We start from the raw sequence: 19909 nt of genomic DNA on the forward strand, positions 1-19909 counted from the left end.
CGTAACCGCGCAGTCTGACACCTCAGTGGAAACTGAGGAGAATTCAGACGTAGAAAATGCGCGCGCGGAACCCCCGTGCGGGCACTTTCGTGCCCGGGAGCCCGACACGCCCCGGACCGCCCCATGGATCCCCCCTCTCTTATCGCCGCTGAATCACGGGCTTTTCCATCGTCCATCCAGATCCAGCTAGCCTCGGCTAGATTCGGCCTTCGGAGGTAGAGGTAGGTAGCGATAGTGAAAGCTAGGTGGCGATCTTTTAATTTTCTGGTCAGTTTGTAAAAGGTCTCTCGCGCGCGTCTCTTTCACAGGCTCTCTGAATAATGCAATCCAGTTTCGTTCTTTCGACCCGTTGTAAATCACAAAGGAGGTCCTAAGAGATGTTTAAGGCACCTGAGACACAATAGGTGTAATAAACCTTCGGATTTTTGCTCCGAGCTCGAAGCTGTCGTGTAATTTCTGGCGTAAAATGTGTGTCTTCCACGTGTCCCGACAAACGCGGTCTTTGAATCTTAACACCAGTCTTTACACCTAACTGGTTACTTCCGCCAAGACGAACCAAATACCAAAGGCTTTTTACACCTATCGCGTTCCCTATCGCCCAAGGGCCGATCAGTTAACTTACCAAGAGGTTGTTCCAACCTCTTGGTAAGTTAACTGATGGTTATTAAATCATATGTCTGTCTTTGTCTAAATTAAAGGAAAAACAAAGATAAATGTATGATTTAGCTATCACCCAGACAGCACATGATCTCCTGGGGACGTTCTATGGACGTCCTGAAGACGTACTCTCTGGGCGTCCTCTGGACATCTGTGCTGTTTGGGCAGTTAACAAGAAGTTGGAACAATCGACCCTAAGAGAGAGAGAGAGAGAGAGAGAGAGAGAGAAAACGAGAGAGTGAGAGCTTATATTATTTTATTAAAGCCGTTGCGCTCCAAATGTTACAGATGTAAACGTAAACTCAAGTTGGAGGGACGACCAGCAACGAGGATACCTACTCTTGCTGATTGCTTCTCCAGCTCAAGTTTACGTTCATCACTCTGGCAATTCGTGCGCGAGAGTTTTATACGTAGAAAGGAATTCCTTATTTCACTAAGTTCCTTAATACGCCCTTTTTCGCTCAGGTCCTCTCACTGAAGTCTCAATCCAGTCGATCGACGCCGGCGGCACCCGTTTCTCGGCACCCGCCTGTATCCTGTCGCGCGATTCGTCGCGAGTCTACATTCTGTATGACAATGCGAGGGCTGCACCACCGGCGAATCTCCATGGCCGCTCGTGGGTATAATATATGGCAAGTACGTGTCGCAAACGGGAAGAAGGAAAGGAGGGAGTGCCCATTTGGACGCGCTGTCGGATGCTGCCTCTGCTTAGGAGTAGGTACAACACTCCCTCGGTCGTATCCCTTCGAGAAGGGAAGAGGTCTTTATCGTCTCTCTCTCTCTCTCTCTCTCTCTCTCTCTCTCTCTCTCTCTCTCTCTCTCTCTCTCTCTCTCTCTCTCTCTCTCTCTCTTTCTCTCTTTCTCTCTCTCGAGTGGCGGGGCCCGTTCATTCGGCGGCGTTATTGTCCAAGATTCGTGCGATTACGATCGGCAACCTTCCATAACGCGCGACTCACGTTACCCGCGCGCACTCATGGACACCCCATTTGTACCCCCCCCCCTCCTCCTCCTCCTCCTCCCTTTCTGTCGTGCGACTCCAGGACAGCACACCAATGTCGCGTTCGGCTTTACCGTTGTTGATCTCGCATTCACTACACGCTGCGACGAGGAGGAACTTGAAGAGGAGCATTATCCTCGCGTCTGTCCTGCTCGCTCATCGGCTCGGGAATTGTCGTTATTTCTGCACGAGACTCAAAGTGCTGTTGTAAATTCTTTGTTCGACACGTCTTCGACGCTTCTTATCCGTGTTTCAGGGACGTCGACGGGAACAAGGAAAGTAGCATCTATCTCGACAGGGATGTTTTCGTCGGCGTAGCCGTTTTTTCGCAGGCGAAACAGAAAATAGGTGTATCATTAGGTTTGTTCGCATGAATAGCAAGCGCGGCGAACGGGATTTCACGCTCGCGCCTCGTCAAGAGAAACAAATCTCCGCCTCTTGTCGTGCGTCATTGGTCCAGCAACCTCGCCAATCGCGGTGTCGTGCCTCCACGGGCGAAGGGAGAAATGCGCACACGTGTCGTACACGGCGCACACTCGTGCGTGCGTGTATGCGTGCGCGCGTGCGCGCGCGCGCGCACGCCGTTTGTCAGGCAAGAAAGGCGAAAAACATGGCACGGTACGACGTGAATTCGTTTCGCTCACAAACTTCTATGTATAAGCTGGACTGAGAATTTCCATCGGTTTTCATGTACGACCTTTATGTTTAAAACAAAATCGTGCGCCTGTGCACATTGCAAGATCCTGTTAGCAGCATCCCACATAGCACAAAAGTTGCAGCAATATTGCTGCAACGTTGCAGCAACGTTTTTTCAACTTTATGTGCACAGTATGGGACTCTACATATATAAAAAAAAAAAAAAACGAAGGAAAATTAAATATATTGAATGAACATTGAATGTGACATTGAATAATGTGTCGTTAAATATTACGACACATTGCAAGGGGAAATATTAAGTAAATAAATATTAATATTTTCTGGAGTAAAAGTGCCCCTGTACGGTGCGCAGTGAAATCCCTTCGGGACCTTGCAATGCGCATGCGCGAAATTTTCCCATACAGCACAGAAAATTGCAGCGACATCGCCGCAACGTTGCAGCAATGTTGCTGCAACTTTCTGCGCCGTATAGGTTAGTGCATACTTTTAGGGGACCTGTTAAAGAGATCAATTAGTCCGGTCTAGTCTATATAATATATAACAGAAGTCTGTATTTTCGCTGTGCCGTCTGACATGAAGAGATCGGAACTCTTCGTCCATTTTCCGTGCTTGTATATATTTGTACGCACATTTGAGCACAAATCGCGCTGTCTCGTCTGGACTTTCCAATTTGCGGGGAAATATCTTTCGCAGGAGCGTTAACCGGGACAGCAATATGTGCGAGTGACGCACGCCGAGGAAACGACGGCGAGCGCGAGATCGATATCTCGCGCGACGCTTCCGTTGCCAGAGAAACTCTCGTAGCACTCTCAGCGCTGTACAGCGTAAATATTCGCAAAGGTCGCGGTCAAGGAGGTAGGATGTCGAGACGGGAAGGATCGCGCGAGGACGAGCCATCCTGGCGGCGTAGAGCGTACGAAAGTCACCGTTCCAGAGTGAGTCATTTTCGTGATTGCAAGCTCAGCGTTCTAAACGTAGAAGAGCGTTCAAACTCGAATCTCGATGTGTGTCGAGGCAGATTGGTGCTACAGTTTGGCTGGTCAATACCTTCCCGAGATTGCCACATTAGTCACGACGATCGTATTTTGCGATATCGCATTCGCATGAAAATATTCTAATCGCAGCTGTATGATCTCACTGTATTTCATCGTTTCTGTGCGACTTCGCAGGTGAAGACAGCCAAACCGACAGTAGATGTGAACCCGCCACAGGGCAGACCTCACGTATTCTTCAACGCGAAGAAATCGCAACTGGAACGCGAACGACAGACACGGATCCTGCGGGATAACTTTATCCTGCTGAAGAAACTCCGCGAGATTATGCATCGAAAGAAGCAACGCGGCGCAGAAGACACGCAACGTGTCCAATGGCAGGAATCTAGATGCGTGAGGACTCGGTAGAGAGGTGGAGCATTGAGACAGGACGCTTTTCTATCGTAAATTACACACGACTCTGTCTGTATTTATATTATCTATCAATATAACGCCAGAGTAGCCAGAGTAACTTATGTGTAATTTTCCGGTTTGCGCTGGAAACCTTGTAAAGGACGATACATTTTCGCCTCGATAGATTCACGTGCGCTCCTGTCGTGTCTATTTTTAATACATTTCTACGTTAATATGTGTAAAAAATGCGATTGAAAAAGGGATCTGCCTTTTTCTCTCGCTGTCGCAACTGTACGCAACTGGAATATATGCTGCTCCCAAGAAGTTTTACATTGTTTTATTTCAAGCTTAGTTAGAAGATAAGTTAAAAGAAACTTTAGCTCGTTGAGATAACAGTAGGTTTAGTAAATAACGTAGATTTATTAGTCTCTCTCAAAATAACGGGTCAATATTTTTATATCTTATATGAGCGAACTGATGTGGTTCAAGTCTCAGCTAAATATAATCGGAGCCGATAAAATGTGAATCGAATCTTGGCTAAATTTTATGGGGGCCGGTAAATTGTGGTTTGAGTTTTTACTAGAAAAGACAAATTTTCGAATTGAGACTCAAATCGCATTAGATAGCTTGTTTAAATAAGGAGTATAAAAAATTAGGAGTTTACGTTACTTATTAGAACTGTTATTTTACCAATACGGATTTACAGAAATGTTAACCCCGTTATTATATTTAATTATAGCCTAAATTATAGCATTCTCGAATAATGCGGGTGTGAATCGCTTCAACCCGATTTCTTATCAATTTATGTCCGATCCGAAATGGATTTAAATCCTAATTAAGTTACATAGCGGAATGCAGTAAAAGAGACGTTAAATTCGAAGCCTTTAGCAATCGTGAAAATTTTTGTGCTATAAAAACTTGAGATTTTTCGTGTGAAAGTTTTCACGTTTCTACTCTCAAAGAGGAGGTACGTGGAGGGGGGGATGGTTGCTTAGCAAAGTGTCTTGTTGAATATCGGACATCGTGTGATAGTTCAGCATTAATCTCTCGACCTTTAGACCGGACAGGGTGAAGACTAGAAATTCTCAGTTGCGCGAGCACTGTGTCTAACCGTTCGTCGGTCACACTTGCGTTACAAATTCAACGTGAATAAATTTAACAGACTCAACAGCAGATTCCCGATAGCGCGTGCTGGATTGTAAATATCGAATGAGCCCGCTAATATTTGAAGATCAATGGCGCGCTGCGTAGCCCCGTCGGACATCGAGCGAGCGATATGGACTTTCTGTAAAGTCCCGTCTCTGCGTAGCTCGCAGAACGCGAAAGTCGAATGCGAGGAAAATGGCTGACTGTGATTGGTCAATTTCTGCGTCTGCGTCCTGCGCGCTATGTAGACCGGGTTTAAGGCTCGCGCGCGTGATATTTCTCGGACCAATGAGCGATTGCCAGATACGCGACTCGACGATGTCTTGATGCGAGTACACATAATGCGCGATGTTATTTGCACGAGTGGTATCATGTGACGTTTGACGGTGGCAATAATATAGTGTCGGCGTTGCGCGATATCGTAGTGAGGCCAAGTGAAACGATAACGTGAATTCGCTCCGAGGACGACAGTGCGCTGGTAATTCGGCGAGAGAGGCTTTTCCTCGATCAACTCGAGCTCGGAGCAGAGGTGTCTGAAGGAGAAAAGAGGCCTGACATATTTCTCGATATCGCCGCTCGCGACGGGACGGGAACAACAAGTACGGGGCGACGAGGAGGAGGAGGACGACGACGACGACGACGACGACGACGACGACGACGACGACGACGACGACGACGACGACGACTCTACAAGGACGAGCGAGCGGATATTGTTAATCGCTGTTGCGCACTTCGTCAACAGAGCTGACTCCGACAAGCTGCCGACGTCCTCCTCCCGTCGCGAGGATGGCAGACGCCGCCGTTAATCTTATTATAAAGGCGCCGAATCAGCAAATCAAGGACCAAGTGGTGAAGTGCGACCTCGGCTGGACCATCGGCCGCCTGAAGGAGTACCTGTCCGAGGTTTATCCCAGCAAACCAGTAAGTCGCGTGAAAGTACTCGCGTCTTTCTATTCGGGTGAAAGCGCTGCGCGTTTCTCCTACTGCGTGTCTACCTCCTTTCTTCCGCGTGAATTTCTTCGGCTTGCCAATCGCCTTGCCGAGCGCAGACGAATCGACGACGCGCGGATTGTTTTGGCCCGCTGCGACGGGCGGTGGTGAGCGGAAACGTTTCGTTGCTTCCGGATTAAAATCCGGATTAAAATACCGTGCCGGTTGACGTTGAAACCGCGCGTATGACGAGCGTGGTAATTGAGTTAAAAATAGGAGAAGCACTTAACTAGACGTGTTACATCATGTTGAATATATTACATGATAAAACTCCTTCTGAGAAATACAGCTATAGATGTAGAATAGTGTGTCATCAATTCACTTGTACTTTGACAACATTGAGAGATAAGATGTGGTAGAGTGTATTTAGTGGCGACTAATTTGCTTTGGCATGTCTGTTTATATATCTATGTTATGTGTAACAGCGAGTAACTATTTAATTTGCTATAGAAAGCTCTTTTTATTTGTTTTGAAGAGTATGTTGTTATCGTGTAAAAGTTTTCAAAATCTCATAAGTCTGTCAATTTTTTAAATTTTGTTTTTTTTTATCTTGCTGCTCAGATTATTTTTTGCTGCTATTGTTATGTATTATTAGATTAAAAACATTTAAGAAATAACAACTACCATGAGTTGTTATATTTGCAGGAAAGTTCGCACCAAAAATTAATATATTCCGGGCAACTGCTAAATGATTCGGCAAGGTTAAAGGATGTTCTAAGGCAATGCAATGATTCAGAAGATCAAGAGTACACTGTTCACTTAGTCTGTACATCACAAAAAGCATGGACTGGCAAAGTCACATCTGATCATACGGAAACAACCGAGAATATTGATGTAACAAGAAACATCCGTATGAGAACTAATGTTGTTCAAAATCAAAGCTACGAGAATGCTAATGTCACTACACAACCTCAACAGATATATTCGCCTCAGCAATATTTTGACCCTCAAAATAGCCAACAGCTAGCATGGATGCAGGCATATACGCACTATTTCACACAGTATATGCAACTGTAAGTTTGTTTACTCTCCTTTCTTATCATTTACTTAGTCTTGTTTAACAAGTATAACACATGCGCTCACGTAGAATGTCTGGTCTCTTATCATTTGTCCACAGCATGACTGCGCAAGGCGTACAATTACAAGCCAGTGTTCCGTATCTGCAGCAGATGAACATCAATACGAACGATATGACTCAAAACACATACACGGCAAACAGTAATGCCAACAACAATGTCGGCGACGAACAGGCCCAAGCGGCGGCGGTGGCGCAAGACGCGGCGGACATTAATGCGGGAAATGTCGGGGAAGACGCTGCGTTTAATCGCGACTGGTTGGATTTCTTTTATATGTTATCCAGGATTGTCGTTCTCTTCGGCATAGTGTATTTCTACTCGTCCCCCCTCAGGTTCCTCATCGTCACGTTTCTAGGATTTGTGATATATTTGTAAGTACAATTGATTTTCTGAAACTTGCGCATCGATACTTTGAAGGAAAATTAGGTGATGAATAGCTGGATATTAGTGTATTTCGTATTTCCACATATACTGTTCATTGCTATCTTTTCAAGACGTTTTCAATTGATTGCAAGATGCGACAATATATCCGTTGGTCGTATCCAGGTATCAAGGCGGTTTCTTCAGGGAACGGGCGATCTTATTGGCGGATAACAACAACGGTCGCGCGGACAACAACAACCAGGTTCTGCACAATGAAGTGATGGGACCACAAGCCGTGCCGCAGCAACAAAACGCTCAAGTGCCAACTGTGCAGCCGGAGCCACGGACGAACGCCAACGAGAACGAGGAGCAACGACCAGGCGCCCTCGCCTATACCTGGACCTTCTTCAGTTCATTCTTCGCCTCGCTTATTCCGGACCAGCCAAATGTCATTTAATCCCATCTGGACCTTCTATCGTAAAAGTCGTAAAGGCTTTCTTTTACTTCGCACTTTACGGAAACGTGATAAACGAAATTCTAGAGATATTAGACAGTCTGTAGAGAGTCATAAGCGTTTAACTCGTGACGGATTTCATACACACACTCCACGAAAGTCTGATCAGTTTTACGAAATACAATTTTTGTATCTAAATCTATTATATAAATATACATAAATGTTGATATACGTGTATTAGTGATCGACATCAAACGCTTAAGATGAGGGACTATTATCACGTGAAAAGAAAACATTTTCAATGAATATATATGTACAGATCATATGCAAGGATGTGTCATTACAATCGTGAAATATTTTGGCAGTATATTCGGAAGATTGATCAGAAAAGTCGATATGGATATTTCGCAATGACTAAAATTGAAGTCTATAATCACTTGTAATATGCATATACCAGTCACGCGTTTATGTTCACTGTTTAACTCCTGTCTTTCTTTGATTTCTGAGTATGAGCTTGAGCATTCGAATTGTGTGCAATATGATTAATTATATATTTATGTAATAACAGCAATTGATTAAAAAAAATCCTTGATTCCTGTCTCGGAAATGAATGTTACCGCAAGATTTGTGTGTATTAGGATTTTTAATCTTAATTAAATGTTTTACTCCGAGAATAATATGATTCCAGAGATTATATCCTAATTAAAATATTTCATCGTAGTTCTGAGACATCATTCTGTATATCTAATGTCGCATATGCGTCTAGAAAAAAAAGGGGAAAAAAAAAGAGAGAAAAAAGAAAAAGAAAAGAGAAAAACTTACAGTTTAAGAGACAAAATGATCGTGTTATATCTGTAGTTCTTGAGGCTAACTTTTCTTCAGAAGGAAATGGTTAGAATCGTCATCCCAAAGCTGTTAGGGTTTACTGTATAAAGAAAATTTTTTATGTTTTTGTAGTAATATAAATATACAACGAGGTAATATATGGTGTATATACACACATACACGTAAATATAAGGAGCGTAGAGCTTGTACCATATAAGGCGATGATAATGATAAAAATAGATGCTTAAAAATTTTCTTCAAGAGAATTGCTATTGCAATACTGTTATTACGCGAAGATTATTTCTGTGATGTTTAATACAGTTGGATATATTCAGCGTGATAGCCTTGTAAAATATTGTCGCGCTTCGTTCATATGTATAACTATTATCGATAAAAATAATATATTCAAGGCGGAAGTATGAATTAGTAGTATGGAACTGTTAAATTTCCGTAATTTTCCTAAATAGTCGCGACGAAGGTCGGCGCGAAGATGAGGGTGTATGTAAAGCAAATAAAGCGATTTTTGAAGTCTGTCGTTTAATCACGATATTTATTTCAATTGTCTAATCATTGATTGAATGCTGTTGTGTAATAACCAGTCGGCAAATATTAAAGCAGAGAAAAATTGATCGAGCGAAAAACACGTAAAATTTTGCGATTAATGCAACCACCATCAACGAGTGCCAATCGAGCGAGAAAGGCGTGTAGAAGATTGAAACACAAATAAGAAATTCCAAAGATAAGAAAAATAATGTTTAAGAACTTTAAAATATTATCTCGACTGTGATCTCCATTTGGAGGAAGATCATGAGATGATTAGGCAGTCGGCTCGAAAAGAGACACTTATGATTTTGTATACACTACTTCGTGGTGACCGCGTCCAGACACGCATGCGCAAGAAGACGTCCCTGCGAACAACACTCAGTGCGTAATCTACGATGTAGCTCTGGCGACTTTGGGACGGCGCAAAAATGTTTCGTTCCGTTGCACTTACTCGTAAGTATCCCGTTGTAAATTTTGTCAATTATCATTAGCTGCGCATTCTCGTATTCTGACGGAGCGTTAATTGCGATATGTTGCGTTTCATCCTCTGTTAAAGATATATAAAATGAGATATCATATGCCTCTGGTTCGCGATTAATCGATAATGCCGGAGTAAACGTCAGTCTGCCTGCTCTTTTCTCTCTAATGTCATGGTATTGCATAATATTACGTCTGAATTTATGCTACGAAAATCAATGCGCATTTGTTCGTCGTGTAATTATAAATTTATTTCGGATTACGATACCAAAGTGCGGTCACAACGCGAATGGCACTGGTATTTGTGATGATGTAAACATGCAATGATATCTGTGCTTACTACTTTCGTTATTTTCTTTTTAGGCAATGTTCCTCAGGGACTACTGTCCCTGGTGTGTAACAATGTGGCAGCTACAGGATACACCGCTGCTGCCAAGACTCAGGTTAAACACATGGCCACAGAGTCATCCGTGCAGGAGACAAAGTTTCCATTGCCAGAGAAACCCAAAGTCGAGCCTTACAGTCCCTTTCAGAATACCAATAATATGGCAGAATATGCCCTAGCCAGAGTGGATGATTTGTTGAATTGGGGACGCAAAGGATCACTGTGGCCGATGACTTTTGGTTTAGCCTGTTGTGCAGTGGAGATGATGCATATAGCAGCACCGAGATATGATATGGACAGATTCGGTGTTGTATTCCGTGCTTCTCCTCGTCAATCAGACTGTATCATAGTTGCTGGTACATTGACGAATAAAATGGCATCTGCTTTAAGAAAGATCTATGATCAGATGCCTGAGCCACGATGGGTCATCTCAATGGGCAGTTGTGCAAATGGAGGCGGATATTATCATTATAGCTACTCTGTGGTTAGAGGTTGTGACAGGATTATACCTGTGGACATTTACGTGCCTGGTAAATCTGGTTTTTGCTTTTATCTTGCAGTTGTTCTGTTTCCTACACTAATCTCTAGCTCAATCACACTAATCACTAACTCAATATTGCAGGTTGTCCCCCAACGGCTGAGGCATTATTGTATGGAGTTCTCCAATTACAGAAGAAAATAAAACGAATGCAAAATGTGCAAGTCTGGTACAGATCGTAATATATAATATATATGTTTGTAGCAATTTGTGTATAGGCTACTTAAAAGCTGTAAACTAAGTGACATAATTATGTGGTAGATATACAATAAGTCATGAGAATGTGATTGACCAAATAAATCGCATTTGAGAAAATAAACTTTGTTCCATATCGAGATTTGTTTCTTTAACATATTTGACAGTATATCACAAAAAAGATAAAGATATTTTACATTATTATTTGCATTACCTCTTATTGTTACAAAAGATTAAACTTTGAAATTTATTAAGAAAATTTATCAAAATTTTTTTAGACAAACAAAAATAATATTAGAGACTTGCAGAAGTTTGCCAAATTATTGATGAGTTCAATAGTTCAAAATGTGACAAAATAATTATTTAAACGATTCGATCAACTTTTGCAATTCTCTAATAAAAAAAAATGTAGAAACTTCACACTTTTTTTTATTTTAAATTTTATTAATGCATAGCACAACATGCCTGTAAATTAATGATCTAAATGTGCCGCAAAATTTTCATATTCTTTTTGTTAAACAAATGTTTGATCCGTCTTGGATTTACCTTCGCAAGAGAAATAATATAATGACATAGTGCAATTGTAAATTGTATTGTGTCAATGACTCGGACTTGGACAGTAACATTTATACAGATTTACAGAACCGCATCAACTTTATCTCTCAATATGTTAAAGGCAGGTGAAAGTGGTAGAGGAAAAGAGAGTCGAGCAACAGCTCAACAACAAATGTTACATGATATGAAATTCATTTTTTGTTTGAAATAATACATAAGAAAAATGCGACTGTATATTTTTCATTTAATGCGATATACAAGCAAAAAATTCCTAGTATCAAACCAGACGCGAGCACATAGGAGTTATAACATATGGGAGGAAAGCAAAATACAAACGAGAAGATTTGCACTGTGTCATGTACTTATTTATAATTACACGAAAGAAAGGGGTCGAATATTTGTACAAAGTTATGCTCGTATTGCATTCTCTATTTTTCTCATCGTTCTTTTCTTACTTCTACAAGTATGTACAAAATATATTCAGAGTAACTTAAACGTAGCAAAGAGTTCCGCGCGAAATTCTCTAGCCAATTTAAGTTACCACGTTCTAAGGCCCCTTTCTTCTTACTTATTATAATTAATACTAATAACAATTACATTTTTATTATGCTTATACAATACATATATATCATTTTTGTTTTTAATCAAAATACACATACTGAAAAACACTCATCTTAGATGTACAATAGGTAAAAAATTTGTTTTAAGCGACCCGCAAATTTCTATACCTATTTTATCATCTCCTACTACACTGTTTAATGAACATATTCCACTCTTTTGTTATGTCCACAGCCAAATTATTAGTATTTCACTTTGGTCATTAAAAAAAGCACTTGGTAAAAAAAAAAAAACAGTCAAATCCTCTTGATAATCAGGTAATTTATCAAACTTGTTTGAGAATTGATTAGTCCAGTTTTATCGTAATCGTCATGATACAATATATACAAGCTTTAATTTAAAAATATCCCCTCTCCACTTCCTTTCTTCTTTATTCGCGACGAAAGTAAGTCATTTATATTCCTTCCTCCAAGATTTTGCGCGTATCCCAGTAACGCGACATTGTAAATTTAAAGTAACATGAATAGCAAGAGGCTGATGCACAATTTAAAAACTTATTATATGTTAAAATATATTCGTTATAATACGAAAGTATATTATTTTATATTGATAATATAAATAGACTCATCTGATTTACATTCTAATGTTGTATAATCGACTCATATGTTTAGACATGAGTCCTTATAAAGAATGCTTAAAAAAAAAGAAAAACAAAATAATGCATGAATAATTTAATTTACATTAAAATACATCAACTGAAATCAACAAAACATATTAGAGCGATTTAAATGTATAGTCAGTTCCTGTACTGTGCAGTGTAATCCAACTTGTAAATCATTATCAAAACGAAGTTCTGTAATTAAAAAGCTACAATCAGTTGCAATGAATCCTTGTGAAATTGTTACATATTGAACAAACCTGGATATTATATATCCAATATTGATTAATTCAGTATTTTTCAGCATACTATCGATTAACATTTGTTTAATATCCAGTTGACATTTGAATCCAATTCCACTTTAACAATGAATAAGTAGTACAAACGTGTATGGCTTCGGCAAACATTCGTCGAACAATTTAAACTGATTTCATTTCTCATTAGAATCTCGTTCATTTCACTCTCATTAGAGTATTGCTTGCGACGTAGATGGTGGTGGATTACTCGGCAAAGCAGGCACTGGACCTTCTGTCCATTGAATAAGCGAGTGCGCGCTCATTTGGGTGCTCTGAAAGTGGTCCTTCAAGAGAGTTTGGGAGAATGTACAATGCATTTGATATGCTTCATTTTCGTGATTAGTGTCACCGACGAGTCCATATAAATCTATAATATCAATTACGTATGTATAATTAATTGAATTAAAATTATATACACTTATACTTGTACGTATGTATATACCTTTGAGAATGGCTGTAGCCCATAATTGCACATGCACATCAGGTATTTTAGAAGCTAACTGCATCGCAGGTGTAACCATATTCATCGATTCCCTACTATTTCCCAACGAAAGAAATATATGTCCAAGAAGCACGAGGCTGCACGAAGTAAGTCTATTTAAGTCTTCCGAATTTGCCATTTTCAAAGTTTCCCTAAGATACCGTCTGTAACAAAAGAAAAAAAAAACAAAAAATAGAAAAAAGAGAAAAAGAGAAATCATTGAGTATATTTGTATCGATGCGCATATAATTCTATTATCTTGAGCTAGTCATGAAATTATCTGAACTATATTATTTTTTTTTCCTTTTGAAGGAAATTCAATTTGCCTCGTTGTTGTCTGTCTGTCTGTCTGTTCTTAAGGTAGAAAAAAAAATATATATATATAAATATAGGAATTTCATTATCACACATTTTTTTTTACAGAGGGTAACAGAAACAATACAGAAGGAAATCATGTACATACTTCGCTTCGTTATATCTAGCACCAAAGAAAGCTTGAAGTCCTTGTACATAATATGCAGCTGCCCTTAAAGAATGAGAATTCGACGGTAGAGATTCTGGATTTATCCTTTCTAATAACGCCCCCAATTCAGCCTCTCTTTTCGTCCTGAGGTATACGATCGCTAAATTCAAGTTCGCGAATGTCCAGAGATCCCTTTCGTGTGATGTCTAAAAAAAGATAAAAATAATTCTTTCTTCATTGTTTGTGTTTTATCGACGTAAGTCAAAATTATACTTTAAGGAGATTTGCTCATATCAAACAACAAAATTTTCACTTTTTCCCATTTCCCTCAAGTTTCAAGCCTTAAGGATATGTTCTCAGAGTATTTTGATGATATCCACAAAATTGACAAAATTACAGTTAGAATTCTATCAAACTATGTAAAAAAAAAGAACTTTCCTTAAATTTAAGTTTAAACGTGATACCAAAGCAATTGAAGTGATACCTGAGATCTTTTATCAATGATACAAGAATATATCCTTACCCCGACACATAATAGTACATCATTAGCCGAATTCAAGATGCTAAAACATATCACTATAATATAATTGTGTACTTACTCTGAGCGCAGCAGTAAATTGAGCCTCAGCAGCTTCCATACAGTTCATTGACATTGCGTATAAACCTAGTAACGCGTGTAGTTGAGGTCTATGACCTTGAAGTAACCTCGGCTGTCGCCTGCAGAGTTGACAAGCCTGAGAAATTTCTGCAAGAGCCACACTTTTGTTTCCCATTACAAGCCGACACATAACTATATGTTCCAAGAGCATTAATTGAAACACTGAGAGTATAGGCTTGTTATCAGCAACTGCAAAACAAAAGAATTTAATTTTGAACCAGATATTGAATTAACTAATACAAGGAGTCGAAGATAAAAAAATTTACCTTTCAACTTTTCAATTTGGGTGAGAGCTTTATCTGTGTATTTCTGCGCTTTGTCCATGTATCCAGCTTGCATAGAATGCATGACAGTCACCAAGTAAACCAACACATATAGATGATCTTTCGGCATCCATATAAACATATCTCCTATGTTTGTGCCTGTAACCACATCATCTGATGGCCAACTAGGAGACATTATGGTCTGTATACTCTGTTGTAATTGTTTCAGACAAGGTTTTACACTTTTTACCTATTTTAAACAAGGAGAATATACACGCATTCACGTATGTTGTTGGATCTGGCACTGTATATATTTGTTACTATTAATAATTGTGTATATTTTCTATTATTAATAACTTTTGTAAGTTTCTCCTTACCTGACCAGCCATGAGATAATGACAAACTTGAAGAACTAAAAAGTATACTTTCAGATATTCTTTTTGGTGCGGACTGCCTTGCCAGTTCTCTACATGATGACCTGCTGAGTTCAAAAGAGGATGAACTTCTGAAAACTTTTTATCTATCAGCAAAAGCATACACCGACTTAGAAGGAAGAGGACTCTGGTGTAACTGGCATTGCTTATGTGGGAATAATCAACACCCACTGCGAGCAGACTGCTCGCCGCAACAAAGTCTTTCTCCGAAGCATGAATTTGCTGTAATTTATAAATTATTATGTAAATATATTGATCTTTCACAAGTGTGAAATTATAAAATAATTCTTTATAAGACTCACTGCGAGCTGGAAAATAAGTCTACAATGCCAGTAGACATTATGCTGGGACAGCTCTATCGCCTTCCTCAATATGGGTTTGCTCAGATTTGGCAATTGTTGTTGCTCATATAATTCCGCGACTATACTAGCAGCTTCGAACTTCACATCATCGAAAGTATTTATATTTTGACTTAATCGCCACTGCAATAATTAATTTTAATCGTTATTCACCAACGTAACTCACTCAATGGGCTAGATAAATTCATTATTTGATACGTTATCAGCGGGGTGAGGTTAGAAACTGGAAAAGAAGTGGTGCGTTAGGTGGGAATTACAGAAATACAAAAGATAAGGAAAAACGGAAGGAACAGGACCGACTTTGATCCCGATACGCGCGAGCAGAGAGAAATTAACAAGGTACCAACTGACCGCTTGTTCTAAATGGGATCGCGCCAAATCGATGTTTTTCGTGTGCGTAAGCAGGATATTGCCGAGCTGAAGGTGAGTGCGTGCCTCGACGCGCGGCGGTGGCTTAAAGTTGAAAACCGCCTGCAGACATTGGATGCACGATTTAATGTTGGGCGGGTTCGACGTGCGGAAATTCTCGGCCAGGCCCAACAACGAGAGATACCAAGCGTCCTGAGAAGACGCCATTTTGACATTTCACATTAACTCTCGCATGAACCTCACCGCCACTATCAACCACTACTGGCCGCGACAGCAAGACACGAGAAGGATCCCAATACCAGCGCATGCGCAACATCAAGAACAGCAATTCAGCGTAGGTAAATAGAGGTAAAGAGAGATAGTTAGTTATTCTCTGTTATTCCTTTCATTTTTTAACTTAAAAATATCTGAGAGATTGCAATCATGTAACACCTCTCGAATCGTAGATATTTGAAGATCCGATATTCAAAAAACATCTTTTATGGACAACGAAATGTGGAGTGGGGTGGAGGTAGCACTTTTCGGCTCATCTCGGCTGAACTCGGTGACTTCCGCCTCACACTCGCTGGGCCCCCCAGCGGACCATCTGTCAAGCAGGGACAGTATTTAAAATCACGCGAGTTTAAACGCGCGGGAGCGAGCGTGCGAACTCGTCGATCCTGTCGTTTCTCTTCCGCCACGTTTCGTTGCGCGATGTCTTCCGGTCGGTGCGCGCTCGCGTTGCTCTTCTGCTTGTTGACACGCGGCTTCACCGGAAATGTCACCAACGTCCTGGAACAAACGCACGCGGAGAACGCGTTGGCGAAGCTGGTTAAAATGTTCTCCAAACCGGGCGCGTTTAAACGAGTAAGTTGGTTCTCGCTGATAACTCGAAGGGAGACTTTCACCACAAGCTCTGATTGAGTCAGCTGATGAAAAACCAGCAAAATGGAGCGAAGCATCAATTTCTGGCCGTGTATAGTTATTTCCGTGTATTTCCCTAACAGCACAGATGTCCAGAGGACGTCCAAAGTACGTCTTAAGGACGTCCTGGGGACGTTTCTTCATCCACAGGACGTCCATAGGACGTCCCCAGGAGATCATGTGCTGTCTGGGTTGTCAGTAATTTGTCGTTCGACAATAATCGAGAAATTTAAAATTTCGATGTATTTCGTCGAAACAAAGCTGCAGTTAACTCGACAGCTGCTTTGACAGAACGATTTTGTGCAATTAGTCTGAGATCAGAGTTTAGCGAAAGCCACTCTAAAGTTCCTCAAGCGTCGTATAGCGGAATGCACGTAGCGTAATTTGCGTACGTATCGTAAGATTTATTTCCTGTGACTAAATTTTAATATAGCTTGCGACGCCACCCTTACTAATAAATCCTCACCTTTCTGCCAGATGCACTCCACGCACACGCTGTGCACGAGCTGTGACACCCAACATTCTTCACTCACCATCATTTCACGAGATGAGATCACAAATGCAGATGTACGTATGTTGCATCAGGAGAAGAATACCTGGCATTTCGTGCGGTAATGGAGACTGTTCAATGGTCTCGCCCAGCTCGAATTTAGAATTCCAAACGGATCAGTTTCGTCGTCAGTTGTGATGCAACAGTCAAGTACGAGCAATCAATTACGCGTGTTACACACGGAGAAAGTTCCTGGTTCCGCCGCGACTACAAATGCGAAATGTCATTGTCATGTGATATCACTCAACTGATAAACTCGCATAACTCTAACTCAAATTCAAATCCGAGTGTCTCACTTGAGTTCGAACAATGTTGGGTATCTTTACCGATTAAGATTTTAGTTGGAGGATAAGATCCGCAATAAATTGGTAGTAAAAATTAATCGAGTGAAAATTATGAATAGTTCAATCAATTGATAAAATTGTCGACACGCAGGCAATTGAATCAAAGTAATCGCTTGGACACAGTCACGTGCAATGTTGCGACATGCAAAAGTTTCACGTTTAATCTTCATCATTTTAGTCAACCAAAAATCATTTTCGTCAACCGCTTAATGCCCAACGTTGGCCTCGAGCGACGATTATTAAATACAAACATCGGATAAGAAACATTTTGCTTGTGCTCCGAACCCATCTGTGCTATCGTCCGCAGACGGTTCGCCTCGATTGAGCGAGATTGCTGCTTGAGGAAGTAAGGAGAGCAAATTATCGAGAGCGAACAAAGTACCGCGCTTAAGTAACGTAAGACGTCGTCTCTTTCTTCCAGATCGACGCGATTCTCGGCGAGAACTCCATCGAGACATCCTTCACGAGCTGCCCCATGGGCGAAGAGGGCTTGGAGTGCCGAAGGGCCGAGGCTCGCCGATCGGTCGACTGCCCGCGAGGTAATCCCCGCGGAATACCGCGGCTCCGGAGAACAGTCTCGCACGGGGCGGATCGAATGTCCGAGCGCGACACCGTTAGCGAGCTTGCTCGAGCTGTTACGAGAAGCATCACTCTGCTCGCGCTTTGACAATAGAGATGCTGACCTTGGCAATAGCCGCTCCCAGATGACTATGTTCGCGCGCGGCGTTTACTCCGGAATGCGATGCGTCGGATTAATGCCTCGCGCCGCGCGTATCTAACGATACGAGAAGGAATCATCATTCTTTTCCACAAAGCGCGGCTTGGATCTGCAAGTCTCTCTTCGATTGTTCCTGCATTTGAGACTTTTTTTTTCTCCTTTTTCTTCTCTTTATTTTTTATAAATCGTTTTGATAAGCACACTCACGCAAAGCGGTATGCAGCGTGTGTATGGTGCAACCTGCGTGACACATGCGAGACGCAACACAACGACGCGGACAGGAGAAAGTATTACAGCGAGAGTACCGAGGAGAGCAAATCGCGCTCATATGTCGATTTCTCGCGGACGTCTGGATGTTCTTCTCTGGGGAGCGTACGATGATATATCGATGGAATAATGTCGACGATAAGGGCATTCAGATGCAACGCGAGGAATTCTCAGGCCGGGTCAGGGTCTAAGGGCGGTCTAAGGGTTGTTCCAATTCCTTAGTAAATTAATACTGATAGTTAAATCGTATGTTAAATCTGTCTTCGTTTAAATTAAAGCAAAAACAAAGATAAACATATGATTTAAGTCAGTCAGTTAACTTGCCAAGAAGTCGAAACAACCGGCCCTAAACAGTCTAAAGAGACCAGTATCGATACTGTTTGTAACTGTTACTTCGATTATATAACACTAATACTCAATAACACATTATTTACTCGAAATTGATCTTGCTCGACATGGCAGAAAGTCAAATGTGGACGCACATGCGGTATCGCGCAGGATACGTTGTGACGAAGCAAGTTTTAAGATTCAGGGGGGAAAAGTATCAAATGGACACGTCAGATCATGTCTCTTATGTAAATGTCATTGCAGGTGACTGTTTCTGCTACAACTGCGCCGTTGTCGGGCCGGACTTGTGGGCTTCCTGCTGCCGCGAGAGCCTGAGATGCTGCTCTCATCTCGCGGCAGCCTGCCGGACGTGCGATCATCCGACGCTGTACCCTTTCTGCGCCAAGCACTTCAAGAAATGCCTGACGGAACACAACGAGAAGAAGCAGAATTAGCGGGTCAGATCGAGACCTCGTCTGTGATAATAATCGGTTTACCACGACGCTGGTGGTTCACCACGACGGATGATCTTGTTACGAAAGCACCGAGGCTTGTATCTCTCTCGCGACGCGCGATCCGCAGTGCGAGATTCGATGAGCTTGGGAGGACGACAGAGAGAGAGAGAGAGAGAGAGATTCACCTTCAATTACACGCGCACAAAGGGATGTTGTATTCGTCGTTTAATTGCGTCATTATCATCGATACTTGATATAATTTCTTCGGTAACAGTAAATCATCTCCAATGGACACATTTCCAAAAAGAACCTCGCACCTTTCCACTTGTAAGTCCGCATTTTCTTCGTTGGTTTACTCGCAATCTTGAAACGATGCAAGAGCGAGAAATGTCGCACTGCGTGATATCGTGTTCTGGTTCGTCGTTCGAGTTTAATCGCAGCTTCACTCCAAGAAGAATCTGCGAACGCACGAGTTTGCGCGCGCCACCAGCGTTTTACTTATTGCTTCTTGCTTGTTGACGAAATATGATCGACGAAGTTGCTGACAAAAATCTCGCTGACGC

General features: G+C 41.4%; 5 protein-coding genes across 10 annotated transcripts; 4 read left to right on the forward strand and 1 right to left on the reverse strand.

Annotated features, from left to right (window-relative positions):
- The first annotated feature begins 69 nt into the window (after nucleotides 1–69).
- On the forward strand, nucleotides 70–4020 carry LOC105183217 (uncharacterized). Of its 3 annotated transcripts, none has more exons than XM_025306335.1 (4): nucleotides 70–221; nucleotides 1123–1371; nucleotides 3005–3246; nucleotides 3481–4020. In XM_025306335.1, exons 2-4 carry the CDS (start codon nucleotides 1287–1289, stop codon nucleotides 3709–3711), a joined length of 558 nt encoding a protein of 185 aa, XP_025162120.1. In that variant the 5' UTR covers nucleotides 70–221; nucleotides 1123–1286; the 3' UTR covers nucleotides 3712–4020. The 3 variants fall into 3 exon arrangements, with proteins under 3 accessions (XP_025162120.1, XP_025162121.1, XP_011139485.2); XM_025306336.1 differs by lacking the exon at nucleotides 70–221 and adding an exon at nucleotides 282–367; XM_011141183.3 differs by lacking the exons at nucleotides 70–221; nucleotides 1123–1371 and adding an exon at nucleotides 1896–2272.
- A 1163-nt stretch (nucleotides 4021–5183) lies between these two features.
- On the forward strand, nucleotides 5184–9092 carry Herp (Homocysteine-induced endoplasmic reticulum protein). The gene is made up of 4 exons (XM_011141185.3): nucleotides 5184–5763; nucleotides 6478–6845; nucleotides 6950–7279; nucleotides 7455–9092. The coding sequence occupies exons 1-4, from the start codon at nucleotides 5629–5631 to the stop codon at nucleotides 7726–7728; spliced, it is 1107 nt and encodes a 368-aa protein (XP_011139487.1). The 5' UTR covers nucleotides 5184–5628; the 3' UTR covers nucleotides 7729–9092.
- A 317-nt stretch (nucleotides 9093–9409) lies between these two features.
- On the forward strand, nucleotides 9410–10828 carry LOC105183219 (NADH-quinone oxidoreductase subunit B 2). 2 transcript variants are annotated; one of them, XM_011141186.3, is made up of 3 exons: nucleotides 9410–9546; nucleotides 9934–10485; nucleotides 10578–10828. In XM_011141186.3, exons 1-3 carry the CDS (start codon nucleotides 9522–9524, stop codon nucleotides 10673–10675), a joined length of 675 nt encoding a protein of 224 aa, XP_011139488.1. In that variant the 5' UTR covers nucleotides 9410–9521; the 3' UTR covers nucleotides 10676–10828. The 2 variants fall into 2 exon arrangements, with proteins under 2 accessions (XP_011139488.1, XP_025162114.1); XM_025306329.1 differs by lacking the exon at nucleotides 9410–9546 and adding an exon at nucleotides 9729–9807.
- Nucleotides 10829–11582: 754 nt separating this feature from the next.
- On the reverse strand, nucleotides 11583–15989 carry Mau2 (Mau2 sister chromatid cohesion factor). Of its 2 annotated transcripts, XR_002162761.2 has the most exons (9): nucleotides 15765–15989; nucleotides 15357–15536; nucleotides 14998–15276; nucleotides 14624–14870; nucleotides 14299–14546; nucleotides 13700–13905; nucleotides 13198–13400; nucleotides 12720–13122; nucleotides 12517–12654 (listed from the first exon to the last, which is right to left on the reverse strand). XR_002162761.2 is itself a non-coding variant. In XM_011141187.3 (8 exons), the coding sequence occupies exons 1-8, from the start codon at nucleotides 15987–15989 to the stop codon at nucleotides 12926–12928; spliced, it is 1785 nt and encodes a 594-aa protein (XP_011139489.1). In that variant the 3' UTR covers nucleotides 11583–12925. The 2 variants fall into 2 exon arrangements, 1 of the variants encoding a protein (XP_011139489.1); XM_011141187.3 differs by having other exon boundaries at nucleotides 11583–13122.
- A 296-nt stretch (nucleotides 15990–16285) lies between these two features.
- On the forward strand, nucleotides 16286–19638 carry LOC105183223 (uncharacterized). Of its 2 annotated transcripts, XM_011141193.3 has the most exons (4): nucleotides 16286–16628; nucleotides 17163–17252; nucleotides 18001–18118; nucleotides 19156–19638. In XM_011141193.3, exons 1-4 carry the CDS (start codon nucleotides 16476–16478, stop codon nucleotides 19344–19346), a joined length of 552 nt encoding a protein of 183 aa, XP_011139495.1. In that variant the 5' UTR covers nucleotides 16286–16475; the 3' UTR covers nucleotides 19347–19638. The 2 variants fall into 2 exon arrangements, with proteins under 2 accessions (XP_011139495.1, XP_011139496.1); XM_011141194.3 differs by lacking the exon at nucleotides 17163–17252 and having other exon boundaries at nucleotides 16298–16628.
- Nucleotides 19639–19909: the final 271 nt, after the last annotated feature.

Source organism: Harpegnathos saltator, unplaced genomic scaffold, assembly GCF_003227715.2.
Source record: "Harpegnathos saltator strain DR-91 unplaced genomic scaffold, Hsal_v8.6 scaffold774, whole genome shotgun sequence".
Taxonomy (NCBI): Eukaryota; Metazoa; Arthropoda; class Insecta; order Hymenoptera; family Formicidae; genus Harpegnathos; species Harpegnathos saltator.